The following is a 15168-nucleotide window of genomic DNA, read 5'->3' as shown; positions in this document are numbered from 1 at the left end:
TGTCAACAGAAAGGCAGTGTCATGACTACTGCATTTGTCTTCATGTCCTCTTAGAGCTATTTTGCACAGCTCAGAAAGTTTGCCCCCCAGCAGCCTGATTTAAAGTTGTATCTTTGCTTGCTATCCCCATTACTGAAATTGCCACAGAGGTTTGGGGTTTGGTAACAGTAATGTGTTTGCCTGATTCTCATCCCAAGTCATGGTGTTTGCTGCAGCCTAGCTTTAAATGTGAAGAACAAGGAGTCAGCGAACCCTTCCTGTACAATCCTCTCCATGCACTCTGTGAGCCTCAGTCTGTTCTACCCATTACCCTCCATACCCTCCCTGGTGTACATGTCTCCAGACACTGCTGTGGAGCCAGAAATATAGGTGATTTTGTTCACTGGGTTTAAAGGCCAGGCCCTATGCACTGGGGGTGAGGGCTGGAGGTGAATGGGGAAAACAAACCACTTAATAAACAATATCTCTGATTAGATAGGGATGAACAAGATGGACTTTGAGACAGTTAAGCAAGACTGCGGAGTACAGAAAACAGGAAACAACCAGCATGGTATGGAGAGGTGAGGGGGAGGCAGACTCCACTCAGCTCAAGTCTGCTCTGATTAGACTTTAACCCCATCACGTAGGCAGCAGTCTCTGAGTCAACAGAGCCAGGTGTTTTTCATGTAGATGTGTATCATACTCAGACATTCTTCCAACTTCCAGTATTTTTTCTCCCCATTTCATCTCAAACCCTTTCACAGGCCAGACCATGTATAAAAGTGTTGATAAGATTAAAAGTACTTAATTTACAGAGGGAAGTTTTAACTTTTTTTTTATCTTGGTGACCATGTAGTCTCTGAAATTGCTTCATCCATCTGTCATCCTTCTTTCTCAGATATACTAGTTTGTCTCTCTTCACATTTACTTATTTTCTATTTAAATGCTAGTTAATATGAATAATTAAAGTCAAAATATTTGAATGATACTACTAGAAACACACAGAAAAAAACACAATCATCAACCTAAAGAAACACAAGCAATTCTGAGATTTTTACACATTGCCTTTAAACCAGGCTTTCCATTGATTTTGATGTACTTCATCCAGCCGGCCTTCACTCAAAACAGTGCAGAACTGACAGATTCATTGACAGCAAGGTTGGATATAACAAAAATAGCAATTAAATTAACTTCTACTATGAAAATCCAGTACTTGCATTATCAAACTCAAGAAAGCAAACCCACAAATTAAGACTTAAATAATAAACCAAGCCACCCATAAAGACAGTTTTTAGTGGTTTTTAAATTTTTTTAATGTATACTTCTGTGAACTTTTGTATGGTAATTTCAGAAGGAAAAGTCAACATCAGCAAAATCTCCAAGCCATTAAAATACAAAATTCACTTATGCTATGCCACATTTGAGAGGAGATGATAGGCATTTGTGTTTCAGTAGGATCCATATCTTTTACAGCTGGCCATTTTCTGTTTCTGTGCTATAAAAGGAACAACAATGAACATTTAAGCTCTCTTATTAGTTACACATCTTGCTTGCAGTAATGTTGCAAAAACAGATCTGAGTGGGCTATAAAGATTTTTATATGGCAAGACTGTTTATATTGGCTTTCTCATTAATAGATAAGACATAAGCCATGCAGAAAATTTTCAATCACTGTATTTAGTTAGATATGTTTTTAAGTAATCAATTCTCACGCATCTGAAACTCTCAAAAAAAACCCAGTTACTAATCTTTTCTCTATTAAAAGATTTTTCTCTTCACTAGAAAGTGGATCAGCAATCACAATAGTCTGTAAAATATTTTAGAATACCAGTAACTGAGAGTACTTGTTCCTTAGCTCATCTGCCCTTCCTTCCTATAGCATAGGCAGAGGGGGATGAGGAGCCCTAGGGAGGCACAAAACAGCTGGTGCTTCCTCAAGAACTGAACTGCCTCAGGAAACTCTGCCTGCATAGCCAGCCCTACAAACTGTAGAACACAAAATCATGGCAACACAAACAGCAGTGGTTGCTACAAAAGGGTCTCTGTTTCACACCATTTCCAAGCCATTTTGTCACAGAGTTGTTACCTATACCCCTTAATATTCAACTGCACAACCTTTGCCTCTTTACGTCCTCTTTACCTAAACCCCCCAAATCTGATTCCTGACCTGTGTTCTTACTTCCCTGAACACACCTTCCACCAGGGCTTCAGTGTTCCTCCCACTCCATGTCCACCAAAGGTGTCCCAGTCTTCCTGTATAGTGACAGTTGCATTATCAAAGTCATGCTGTCCATGGCCACAAATTCAGCTTCTTTGAAAGTAATGTCTAGATGTAACCACCTCTACCAAGGGTGCTGGCACCAGAAGACAGCCTCCTGGTAGCTACAGCCCTATGGCTGCATCATGTTATGCTGAAAAAGGCTTAAAATAAACCAAACACACAAACTAAAAAAGTCATTCCAAAATTAGCTGGGTCACTGGAAAGCTGAGAGGGATTTGGCAGTATTATGAGTTCAAACATACCTCAGTGAGACAGGATTAAAACTTAGATAATACACCAATTTTGCCATAGAATAATTAGTGCAGGCAATAATTAGATATTTTTATGGGGCAGGTAAGTTGTTTGGTTAAATGCAAGTACATGACCTTCCCTTCACAATGCAAGCTTATTCCTTTTATCATTTAAGGATACACAATATCACTATAACCTAATTTTTAGAGGTGTAAGTACCCCAAATTATGATTATGTAGCTGTGATAATGGAAGTATGTACTCTTTCCCCGTGTTGTTTAATATCACTCTACTAGTAATTTCTGCACAGCAGGATTAGTGTTACAGGTCTCCATGTTAATAGTACTAAACCTTACAGTGACATTATCTAGCCGAGTTGCTCTTTCCATCTTCTTGCTGAAAAAGGCTTCCATTCCTAAATTAAGTGAAAAAAGTTAACCATCATGTCCATCCACTTTTTTTTTTTTTCTCCTCAGTCCTCAGAATGTCTGCTAGGACCTGCAATCCTTGTGCTTAAAGTGCTGCATATTGGCTTGGAAGGACTAGAAAGGCACATACTAGCCATTATCTACTTTTTTTCTGAAAGAGTTAAGAAAGCAAGGTGGGCTGTGGGGGATTATCTAAAGTGGTTTCTAAATGTCAGACACTACTTTTTTCAAGAAGACTCCCCCCAGCTTTTCTCTAATAGCCTGACAGACAATACCACAAATGACACTGGGAAAGAGCCACTTCCTAGGACTTCCCTACCTGTGACAGTTTCTAAACAAACCAGGAATGGTGGGCTCAGACTGATTTTCAGTGTGGCTCTGAAGACCAGCAGCATGACATCTTCTTGGTCTCAAGAGAGTGTTAGATCATGTATCTCATTAAAAATAATTTTAATCCACACTAGATGCCTCTGGAGAAACTTTAATACACCATGGGGTTCATTTTTCTGCGAGGATGGGAAAAAATGGAAGACACAGTGAACACTGTAAAGCAGGGAAGGCTTTATGCCTGTGTTAGGTACCACAGTATTCTTCAGCAAGAAGGTATGGGTCAGGAAGGAGAATATTACAGAAAACAAAACAACACAAGCACAAGGCCTTCAACTGGACTGTATCCTCAGCTTTTTCAGAGATGTCTCTGCTGACTGTTATTTCTCTGCTGACTTACATGCTACTGCTGGCAGCATGTAAGCTGTTAAGATTTTCCTACAGGCACTGTCTTGGCATGACTCTACAAGAGACAGGCTCAAGGAGGAACTGCCCTCATGAAGACAGTGTTGCTCAGTAAGAGGAGAAATCTCTCACTGCGTCCATGTAAAGGCTAAAAGGTGTCAGTACATAAATCAAACAAACAGTGAAACTACGTCATTCTTCAGGTAAACATTGGGTCTTTGTGGTAAAGATACGCTAATGTCCAAGGTCACAGAGCATGTTGTTGCTGAGGGTATGATGTTTGCCTAACAGCCCCCGTGCTGTACTTCCCTCCAGGAGTACTGACCTGTAAAAAAGAAGAAAAAAGTACATCTAGCTGGATTTGGTGAATAGCTGTGGTGTGATTTCATATAAACTGGAATGCTGATACACCATTTTAGAGCATTAGCATTTTTTTCCTAGAATTTTTTTGCTGAGCAACTGAGACGTTTGTATGTCCTTGCAATATGGGAAGGTGTTTCAAAGGGAGTTTGGTGGAAAATTTGGCTTGCACTTACGCACCTCAGTGAGGGCATATTTATTCTGATAACCATCATTCTCACTCAAACACTGCATTAGAGGAAATAAGACTTGCAGTTTCATTAACCCTGATATGGTAACATTGCATTTTGCCTTTCCTTATGCTAACTGGAAAGTGAAAACAAGTTTCTGTGCTAAATTTTCAAGTGTGAGAAATCAGTGTAACATTTAGAAGCCACTGAAATGACAGTAACTCACGTCAATTGAGGATCTGTTGCATTGTTTCTGCATTTTGTTTTCTACTCTTTCTTGCTGCATTGTGTAGTTTCCTAAGAGTAAGCTTCCAGAAGGTCTAAACCTAAACAGAAAGTTATTCCCAAGGTCCCTGTAAAAAAAAAAATCTGAAGTTCTTTTCAGTCTAATTTAGAAAAAAGAGGAATTATTTGAAATAACGTCTCAGTTTCACTGCATCACAAATGTGCTTATATAGACAGGGGAGGAGAAAGGGGAGGAACAACAGAAGCGAACCTGAGTCCCGTTGGTTGTGTGTGGTTGTGGTGTGACAGCCAATGACCAACTTTGAGCAATGACACCTCCCCAACCAGCTTGGGGAGGAGGGAGAATGAAGGAGTGGAGAGATAAAAAAAAAAACCCTCAAGGATTTTATAAAAGTTAGTGATCGGAAGGACCAGGTGTCTTTGCCTGCAACCACCTCACCTGAAGCGTGTAGGAGCAGAGGCACCGTCCCCAAGCAAGTAAGTATAGTAATTTCATTTCTAAAATGTAAAGGTGGTATGTATATCAGCAGCTGAGACATGATGTGTTTACCTAAGGTGGGCTTGAGGAGTTGGTTTTGGTTTGATTTTTTTGTTCCAGGAACATCATGCAAGAAATAAGCACACAGCCATCCTGCAACGACCATCCAGTGTGTCCCATTTGCTGCTAACACTGGCTTTCTAACTTAGCTTAGTCACTCAGAACTCCTGGAGTAAGTGCATCCTTAGGGGAATAAAGCAGTAACATACCAGCATTGCTTTCTACACTTTGTAGATTCATTTTGTATGTGTTTGTTTATGCTTCTGGAATACACAAATTTATGTTTCTCATGGAGAAGAGAGAAAGAATGGAGAAAGCTGGTCCTGACAAACACCAGTGCTGACTGAAGTGTAATTATGTGGTGTTTATTGTGCAGCTTCTTCTGAAGTATTAGGGAGGTAGTGGGGATAATATGCTTCTTCAGGGGGACCTAAGGTAGTCTGCAGCACAGAGACTAGAAATGGCTCTTGCATTAGGCTGTAACCTTTAAAGTTGTGAACAGCCAGCTTCAGGAAATTGCTCAACAAATTCAAATCCTGAGTCTGTGATCCTGCTTCACTTTTCCAACTACCCTATTGCCTGCATCCAAAACTTTAGTCCACCTGAAACCCTCACCACTGCTTCACCCCACCCTCCCCTGCTGGCATTACAAGACTTGAGTTGTCTGACAGCACTCTTTTTACCGTCTCTGATACAAGCACTTTTTTTACCTTCTCTGATAAGATCCCAGCCTTCAGAGAGAAACACCTTCACCCTACTGACCACGCTTCTAAGAAAATGATTTCTTGCCGTTTCATCCATCTCTAGCCATTATGAGCAAGAGATGCTCTGCACTGGCTGCAGAGGCCAGGTTCCTGAGTACATAATCACCTTTCATGCTTGCAACAGAGATGAAATAAGGATACATTTGCTCAGGACTTGAGAATAGCTCTGAGCTAATGTGGGAATTGGGACAAGTATTTTCAGGTCTCGCATACTCCCATCCACTTGAGACAGGATGTTGAAGCACAGTCCCTAGACAGAGCATGAAGACAGAAAAAAAAACCTTATTCCCACCATCAGAGAGCAAGATCCAACCTGGCAATTGACAATCATATACAGCCCAAAGGACCTGTCAAGGTGGTGAAATCAGTATGTCAATCAAAAACATCTGCTGCTTTTTCTAGGTAACAGAAGGCTGAGTATCTCTTTCTGTCCCATATGCTTGACAGTTTTTAGAATCCAGAAATGAAACACTTTACTATACGAAATCCTTCACTCACACTGCAAAGATGAAGGGAGAAACAGCCTGTTCTTCCCTCAGAGCTCCTTCATACACACACGAAGCACTGCTCCTACTTCAACTCTGTAAAGCAAGTACTCACACAGAGTCACAGGTAATTCAGGCTGAGAGGGATTTCAGGAGGTCTGTAGTCCTACATCCTGCTCAAAGCAGGGTTGGACACAAGGTCAGATCAGGCTGCTCATGATTTTATTCAAGTAGGTCTTGACAGCCCTCTGAGGATGGAGACACCACAGTCTCTGTCAATGTGCTCCACTGCTTGGCTGGCCCAATAGTGAAAAAAAAAATATTCTTCATATCCAGTCCAGATCTCTCTAGTTTCAGTTTATGCCTGTTGTGTCTCACTCTCCTGTTGTATGCTGCTGTGAACAGCCTGATTCTGCCACTTCAGTCACCACTCTGAAGGTTCTGGGGTTGCCAAGAGGTGGCCCCGAAACCATCTCTGCTCAAGGCTGAGCTAGATCTAGCAAAGCAAAGGTTTCAGTGCCCAGACAGTGGCATCTGCTGAACTCACCCCTGTTTGTCATTGTCTTTCCTGTACTGCAGGGGCCCAACACTGGATGCATTACCCTGATGTGACCTAAAGAGTGCTGAGCAGAGGAGGGTAATTCCTGTCCTCCCCTGGCTCTCTGAGCCAGACCCCTGTTCACACAGGATGCCTCTGGCCTTTCTTGCTGGCCCCTCTTAACTCACTGCCTGACAGTGGCCTGGGCCTTCACCAAAGAGCTTTTCCCCAGTCCTACTAGCCCTGGTGGGATCACTGCCAATGCTCTGCCTCTGTCAGAGGCTGGGCTTTTGTCCTGGCTGAACCTCATAATGCTCCTGTTGGCCTCTTCCCACCCCCCATCAAAGCTCTTCTGAATGGCTGCCCAGCAACCAAGCCTATCAACTAGTCCTTCCAGTTTTGTGTCATCTGCAGCCTAGATAAGAATGTGCTCCATCAGCAGGATGGGGCCAGGCTTGCCCAGCCGTTCATGCCTATCAGCTTGACCAATGTTCAAGTAACCGGAATTTCTTAGAAATAGAGAAATGAGGCCAAAAACTAGATTTATCCACTGTAATGAAAATGTAAGGTACATAACTCATGTCTGTTACTCCTCAGCATACATTTGTAAATAAGGAGTGAATTCAGTCAGGTCAACACTGCCTACATGTGATAAGCTAAATTTCTGAATACTTTTCATTCTCCCTATGAGCTGTATTTACCTATTTATAGATGCAATTTTTGCTTCTTCAAACTCTGCTTTTTGGGAGCAGAACCTCTTGTGTACACACTGCAATGATAAGCACATGTGGTTTGTATTGTTAACTAACAGAAATTTTGCTGAAGGGCTATGTTTACTAGTATTCAACAGGAAAAGCTACATGCGAGGGATACAAACTGCATTTTGGCAGATTGGTCCTGCAGTTTTGGAACCAATTAAACAAGGCACTGAAGAGAATGAAGAGAAAAATTTACAAATTCTAATCCAATCTTTTCTTGTTTGCAAACTAGGACTCAGGTGAGATTATCTGTAAAATTAGAAGCGCCACTTGAGGTGGCAGGAAAGAAAAGACAACAATGAAGTATTAATGTTTCTAAGATGACCTACACTGGAATGTAACAGTTTGTTCCGCTATTTGTCTTGCCCCTGCCCTTTGGTTCTCACTATTAATATTAAACAGGATGCAGTGCTTGTGCTGATACCTATGAAGCTATTTCCCCTGCAGTCCTCGTTTATGGAGGCTGAGGAAAACTTAAGACTTTAGCAGTACAATATTTACTTTTACAACTGTGGCCACCCCCACCTCCTGCTGGTCACAGGCTGTGGGCTGAACTAAGAACTTTCTTTGCCTGAGGAGTACTGGAGCCTGACGAACACTCAAGGTATCCATGAAGCTGCGCTTTTGTGCATTCTGTGCAGTTTTGTTCTTTTGGGGTTTTTTCTTCCACTTTTAGAAAATGATATGTAAGCAGTTACCACAAAGAGAACACACTGTATTCATACAATGTCAGATCAATGTGAAATCACTTGAGCTTGTGACACTATGATAATAGCCCTCAGCCCAAAATGGGTAAATAAAAATAAAATCTACTGAAATAATTTAGTGGTGGGGCAACTCCTAGATAATGTTACTGAGAACACAGTTCTTTCAATCTTTTTCCTGCCTGGAAAAGTTGTCAAACAGTTAAAGCAGAATAATAAGGCAAACAGGCATTGCAGGAAGAATGAAAAGAGCTGCTTAGCTCTGGCAGCCTGGGCACAACCATTTTTCCTCACAACCTCTAAGGCAACATATTGGATATGTTTAAGGTGGATGTTCACGTTTCCATGGACTTGCTGGGAGCTTACCTTTTACCTGTTACTGAAGTGTAAGAATTCTCCTCTTCCCTTTAAATGCTCGGAGCAGTACCTTACAGCAGAGAACACCTTTTCTGAATTCAGTGTGGAAAAATCCTCGAAGATTATGTTCCTCATGAAAGAATCACAGAAAAATAAAGTCCTAAATCAAGGGCACTTGAACATTTTGAACCTTGGAGCTATCATTAGTTTTACCACTGCTCTTTTGCACTCACTTCTTCACCATTTCAGTTAGAAACACAGTGCATTTGATTCATCCTTGTAGCTCAGCAAGGTAGCTGGGAACCACTCAGCAGGGTAGCTGGGAACCACTCAGCATGGCTTTACAGATTGTTTTGGGGAGCCTTTTCGTAAATCTGCACTTACTCCTTCAAACTCAATGAAACACTTGCATAGAAACTGGAACTAATTTGCTGTGTTCCAATTGATCATTGTGGAACTACACTGTATTGTTTCAGTCTCTCAAGAGTACTCACCAGCATTATCCACTGAAAACTCACATTTCTGTTTTTTGGCAATTTGCTTTGCAAGCTGGTTATGAGTGATAACTGTCTCTTTGTTATCTCCATGCAAACACTGGAAACAAGTAAGATACAACAGACACTACTCTCACCTCTTACCGCACTGCTGGTGAGAAAGTATACCCTTAATAACGTAACTAGAGCAACTGATCTTGTAATTCAGCTAGCTGGATTAAAGATTATCTGGATACACCTACTCATGCTGTAGCGTACCTCCACACTGCAACTCTGAAATCCCATTACTGATATAGCAGTTCATTAGCTTTGACCTTGGACAAGATCATATTCTTGCCAGATCACAATTTGCCAGTCTTTTCCAGAAACTGTGAACTATTGAAGCGATTCCTCATGATTTTGCATAGCAATTTATTTAACAGCACTATGGTTTTGACTGAAGTGCTTACAACACAAACTATTATTACAGTACTCATAATAAAAAGCCAGTTTCCTATTTCTAAGAGACATATCAGACACAGAAAGCAGGTAAGGGATAAAAAGGGTTACAAGTGCACTAAATTACCTATTCAGCATAAACCAGGCTCTTCAAATTCTTTTAGGTGAGCCAAACAGGGTAAGAGCTGGGAGCGGTGGAGTTATGGTCATTAGAGCAGAAGGATGCTTCCCAGAGCTCTGGCCACTGCCTGGTCTACAGAAAGAGGAGTTCAGCAAGGCATTTCAGTGCTTGAAAAAGGAGGGAACCCTCCCTCATGTGACACAGTCTTCATCAGTTCTTTCTAAACCTAGACTGACTCACTGTTGATAAATGGTGCAACATGAATTCTAGTCTCAAACAACTCAAAAAAAGGTAAAGCAGACATTTGGTCACTGCATCTGACTGGCCTGTACTGGCAGACAATGCAATTTGAATCCTGCAAAGTGGTATTACTAGTACCAAAGTACCTTCAACTGTAAATCACAGACAGATTTAGAGCTGTCACAGTACTGTGATGGCACTGTTGCCAGAAAATTTTGGCACTGTTCTGCATGGTACACAGAACCCTGTTACCCTATCATGAGTAGCAGCCAGACCCCTGATAGCTTCTCCCCATTATACCCTTCAGCTGCGACTGCATGACAAGGATTTCCTGGCAATATAATATCTGTGTAGAGGGAAAGAGGATGGAGGATTTGGCCTATATGTGCTTATATTGTGAGACATATTTGCTGTCCATCCCTGGCACACAGTGAAATGGGAAATGGCATGTTCTCACTCCTCTCTGAGGCCGAGTTTGGGAACAGAAAATGTAGATACTGCCTACAGGCCTGCCCCTCTGGGCTAAAACTTGTTATTGGAGCTCTTTTGTGTTGTTTTTAATTATTCATCTTGTGGATTCACCACCTGCTGATAAAAACATGGATGCTGCTTTAGCTATTGCTTATGATAAACAGAGGGAAGGGAGTCTTTACCGCTCAGGCTCTCAGGCTTATACAAATAGGGAAGTAACTTAGACTGTTCAAACGAATCTGAGAAACGGTAATTTAATGCTATATAATCAGAACTTTAATATGATCAAGCATTTTGTCATTACAAGAAGAACCTGGATTTCACGTGCTGCGTAACATCCAGGTCTTACATAGAGTAAGCAATTTGTGCTACAGTTCTAAAAGCAGTCAAGGGGAAGACAGAATTACAAAGCAAGGCAGGAGGGTGGGCATGGAAAGTCAGCTAGACAGAGTAGCAGATACTGCCAACACAGGCCAGGGAATGGGGAATGTGCATTGCTGGAAAATGTGCATTGTTAGGAAATGTGTAAATGTAAGCAATGGGATAATTGGTGTTCTTCTGATTTGGAATAAAGTATCTGCAGAGTAGGCAGTTAGCATACTTGTTAGCTTGGTGCATATTCTTATGACAGACTGACCTTCCTTTAGCCTCTGAGTAAATCCATGTAAAATGCAGAGTCTTTCCCACTTTGGTTCTAGAAGGATATGTTAGGATGCAGCTCCTGCATTTCTCCTCTAGTTTAGCCAGACACACCAAGCCAAGAACTCAGATGGATTTTTGGGCATGTGGTTGTGGTAACATGGACCAGATAAGTACCAAGAGCCCAGCAGAAATACCGGAGTGGTGTCTCTGGTTCACAGTTTGTGTATACAGTCTCTTAAGCTTGTAACTGTAATTCTCTTCCACAGCTCAGTCAACATGACTCACCAATTCCCAGCACTGTCTCCAGAGCAGAAGAAAGCTCTTTCAGACATTGCTCAGCGGATTGTAGCTTCAGGAAAGGGGATCTTGGCTGCAGATGAATCAGTGGGTGAGTTATGAATTAGAAGTACCCAAGACTTTTTCTCTTTTCTTAATCTTTGAAATCAGTGAAGTAAATGAAAAACACATAAAAACTGTTGATTGAGCAGGAAAAAGTCAGGCAGGGCTGCACCTACAGCAACAGCTAACTACGGATTGATAAGGGAAGCTCTGAAATGGAGCCCCAGTCCATTACTATATACTGGGACCAGGAGGCCAGCCAAGCCTAACACCTCTCTGTCTGCCCTTTGTCCACTTCACTAGGTACCATGGGGAACAGGCTGCAGAGGATTAATGTGGAGAACACAGAGGAGAATCGCCGAGCTTTTAGAGAGATCCTCTTCTCTTCAGATGCTTCCATCAACCAGAGCATTGGGGGGGTGATCCTCTTCCATGAGACTCTCTACCAGAAAGACAGCAATGGAAAGCCATTTCCTGCTCTTATTAAAGAGAAAGGCATTGTGGTGGGAATAAAGGTGACTATCTATACATGACTGACTGGCAGCATAATCCAAACCCCATTTACAGTGAAAATTAGATATGGGGCTGTACTCTTTCCTGCTAAACACTTTTTTAATTTTTTTTTTTTGCTTCAAATAAATCACCATGACACTATTCCCTTTACTGCATTTGCATTTGATATGGGAACTTTTATCCAACTCCCATCTACTCACCATTCACTGCAATTAAATCCCTCCCTGCAGTAAACTAAATCCAGTCCTTTCCACATCTGACAGTGTTCTTGAGACACTCCCTGCAGCCAGCTACACACTGCCCCTTCCTCTTACCCAATTAACTCATTTTCTTCCCCTCTACTCCAGCATTTCCTCCCTTTGCACCCTTAGTGCGTTCAGCCCCACATTCTCACAGTCAGCCTGCAAAGACAGACTAGCCATGGTTAAGAAGAGAAGCATGACATTGTTTTTTCCTCTTCCTGTAACTCTTCCTGTTTTCCTGGTCTCCACAGCTGGATAAAGGAACAGCACCCCTGGCAGGAACAAATGGAGAAACCACCATCCAAGGTAAGGAGAGAACTAAGGAGCCTAAGCTATGTCTGATGCAGCAAAAGCCATGGGGTGACTTGCCTGAGTTGCAGCCTTGGCTGGTATCCCGGTACTTTTCAGAAGAACTACTAGAACTATGTCCTGAAGAACCGCTCTCAGTGAAGCACTGTTTTTTCATCTACAGGGCTGGATGGACTGGCTGAGCGCTGTGCCCAGTACAAGAAAGACGGTGCTGACTTTGGCAAGTGGCGTGCAGTGCTGAAGATCACCAGCACAACACCCTCTGAACTTGCCATCCAAGAGAATGCCAACACATTGGCACGCTATGCCAGCATCTGCCAGCAGGTATCTAGCCTCCAACAACCTCTCCTGTGATGCTATTGCCCTTTCTTACTGTTCCCTGTGATGACATGCAGGTAACTTGACAGGCAAATAAGGGAGCTTCTTGCAGTGCAGCAAGAAGGAATTCCACCAGCGTCAGGGTAGACAACAACAGTAGTTTTTCTTCCATACTGATACCCTTCCCTGTCTTTATGTTCTTAGCATGGCTTGGTACCCATTGTGGAGCCAGAAATTTTGCCTGATGGAGACCATGATCTCCAGCGCTGTCAGTATGTCACAGAAAAGGTAAGATACTCTTGCCTCTCTCCTCCCCTTCACAAATCAGTAGCTAATACTATGCAGTTTGTGCTCACAGATCTCAAGAGTTTTGATGAAAAAGGTACTTCATATCTGCATCACAAAAATGAGTTGCTCACAGTCAAATAATGAGTTTCAAGCAAATGAGAGCCTAGAATCCATGTGCTTTTGGATTTCCACTCAGACTACCAATATAAGCATTCTCAGTCTCAAGAAGATGGACTGGGAGCAAACTCATTTACCCCTCTTTCAGCGTCTCAGTTTGCAGGGACAAATCCAGCAAACATGAAGAGGGGTATTCTGGTCATCTCAAAAGCAGCTGGCTTTTGAGTCAGTGTCCAGGGCTGCCAACCCCTGTGATAAATTTAACGTGAAAGCGAAATTCAGTTTGATCTTCTCACACTCCCAAGGAATAAGCTGCCTTTCACAGCAAGTTAAGGTGAAGATTTGAGCAGAGGTCTGTATTCAATCCTCCTGTTTTCAGGTTCTGGCTGCTGTCTACAAAGCCTTGAATGATCATCACGTATACCTGGAAGGGACACTGCTGAAACCCAACATGGTGATGGCTGGGCATTCCTGCCCCAAGAAGTACACCCCTCAAGATGTAGCCGTAGCAACTGTCACTACTCTTCTCCGCACGGTTCCTGCTGCTGTTCCTGGTGATTCGTGCTTCACTCCTACGTATCTATTCACACTGTCACTCTTGCTGTACTTCTTCCTACATCTGACATGCTTGTTTCTCTGGCACATAAAGGTCAGGGATTGTGGTGGCTGGAGCACTCCATTTATAAACCCTGAAACCTCTTTCTTGCAGGAATCTGCTTCCTGTCTGGAGGTCAGAGTGAAGAGGAGGCTTCTGTCAACCTGAACGCCATGAATCAGTCCCCTCTGCCTAAGCCTTGGAAACTGACCTTTTCTTATGGCAGAGCCCTGCAAGCCTCTGCCCTGGCAGCATGGGTGGGCAAAAGTGAAAACAAGAAGGCTGCACAAGAGGCCTTCCGCAAGCGGGCACAGGTACAAGGCTTCCCCCCAGTAAAGAGAGGAGCTGCTCATCATGAAGGGAGACATGCTGTCACCTTCCTAAGGTTCCTCTTGCTCCCACCCCTCCTGCTGCTTCATGTTCACCAGGGATGTTACTCTGTTATTTCTGCCTTTCTTGGTTACTCCTACTGTCTTTACACATCTGTCCATCTTACTCCAAGCTAACTGGTTTCCTGCCCCTTTTCTTTCCTTTTCAGATTAACAGTTTGGCTTGCAGAGGACAGTATGTCGTGTCTGGGAAGGCTGACACAGCTGCCATGCAGTCACTTTTCACTGCCAGCTACACCTACTGAAACTGCAGCAACCTTCTGTCCCTCTTCACAACTTCCAAGATGTTCAGAAATGAAAGAAAGCTAAAGAAATACGATTTCTCTTACCCTAAACAAAATATGGGGATAAAATGGGTTACCTTCCTCCTCACCCTTTGCTCCTACAATTTACCAAGGGGATATTCCTGTTTTATCTGCACATTCCAAGGAAGGAAAATTCTTTCCATACAACAAAAAGCTGACAATGAATCACAAACCTGCTCTCCATCTCGTTTAAACTTAGTCCCCAGAATTAGCAGGCACATTAAGTAGTTCCCTGGCAATACACCTACCCTTATCCACTACCACATTTTGCAGCCAAAATTCTGAATTACAAAACCTGATTGTCTCTTCAATCATGGGAATAAAACAGTAATTGAAAACCAATCTCCTTTTCACTATTCTTTACTCTGTATAAACTTTACAGTACTTTCAAATGTCTCTGGTTTTCAGTAGCCTATTCACCAATAAAGTCAGTCACAAAGTGTTACTGCTGGTGAGCTTGGGAAACCCTGCTGAGGTCAAGGGGAAATAATCCCATAGTGATACAGTTGGGGAAGTTAATCCTGCTGACTGACAGACACTGAAAAAACTTGAGAGATGCACACAGAGAGCAGTGCATGGGATTCAGGCCATAGATAAATAATCTTCTTGAGGATCTGGAGAACCATGGTTGCTGTGACGAGGCTGCCATACACTGAGTTAGTGTTCCACAGGCTGGGTTAGTGCTTTGCAAAAGCTGTTTTATGAAAGGAATTAACATAAAACATGAGGGCAGGCATCCTGGCCTACCCCAGTGGCATAGTTTGAATAATGAGGCTG

At 42.5% G+C, this 15168-nt stretch overlaps 1 protein-coding gene across 1 annotated transcript; it reads left to right on the top strand.

Annotated features, from left to right (window-relative positions):
- Positions 1-4745: 4745 nt before the first annotated feature.
- On the top strand, positions 4746-14733 carry ALDOB (aldolase, fructose-bisphosphate B). Its single transcript, XM_061370280.1, has 9 exons — positions 4746-4903; positions 11243-11364; positions 11619-11830; positions 12322-12376; positions 12543-12703; positions 12902-12985; positions 13482-13656; positions 13812-14011; positions 14236-14733. The coding sequence occupies exons 2-9, from the start codon at positions 11253-11255 to the stop codon at positions 14329-14331; spliced, it is 1095 nt and encodes a 364-aa protein (XP_061226264.1). The 5' UTR covers positions 4746-4903; positions 11243-11252; the 3' UTR covers positions 14332-14733.
- The last annotated feature ends 435 nt before the right edge of the window (positions 14734-15168 follow it).

Source organism: Neopsephotus bourkii, unplaced genomic scaffold (assembly GCF_033783945.1).
Source record: "Neopsephotus bourkii isolate Nb327-2 ecotype Australia unplaced genomic scaffold, CSIRO-AGI_Nbou_v1 NB_1530, whole genome shotgun sequence".
NCBI classification, from domain to species: domain Eukaryota; kingdom Metazoa; phylum Chordata; class Aves; order Psittaciformes; family Psittacidae; genus Neopsephotus; species Neopsephotus bourkii.
This window is presented reverse-complemented; position numbering and strand designations above follow the sequence as displayed.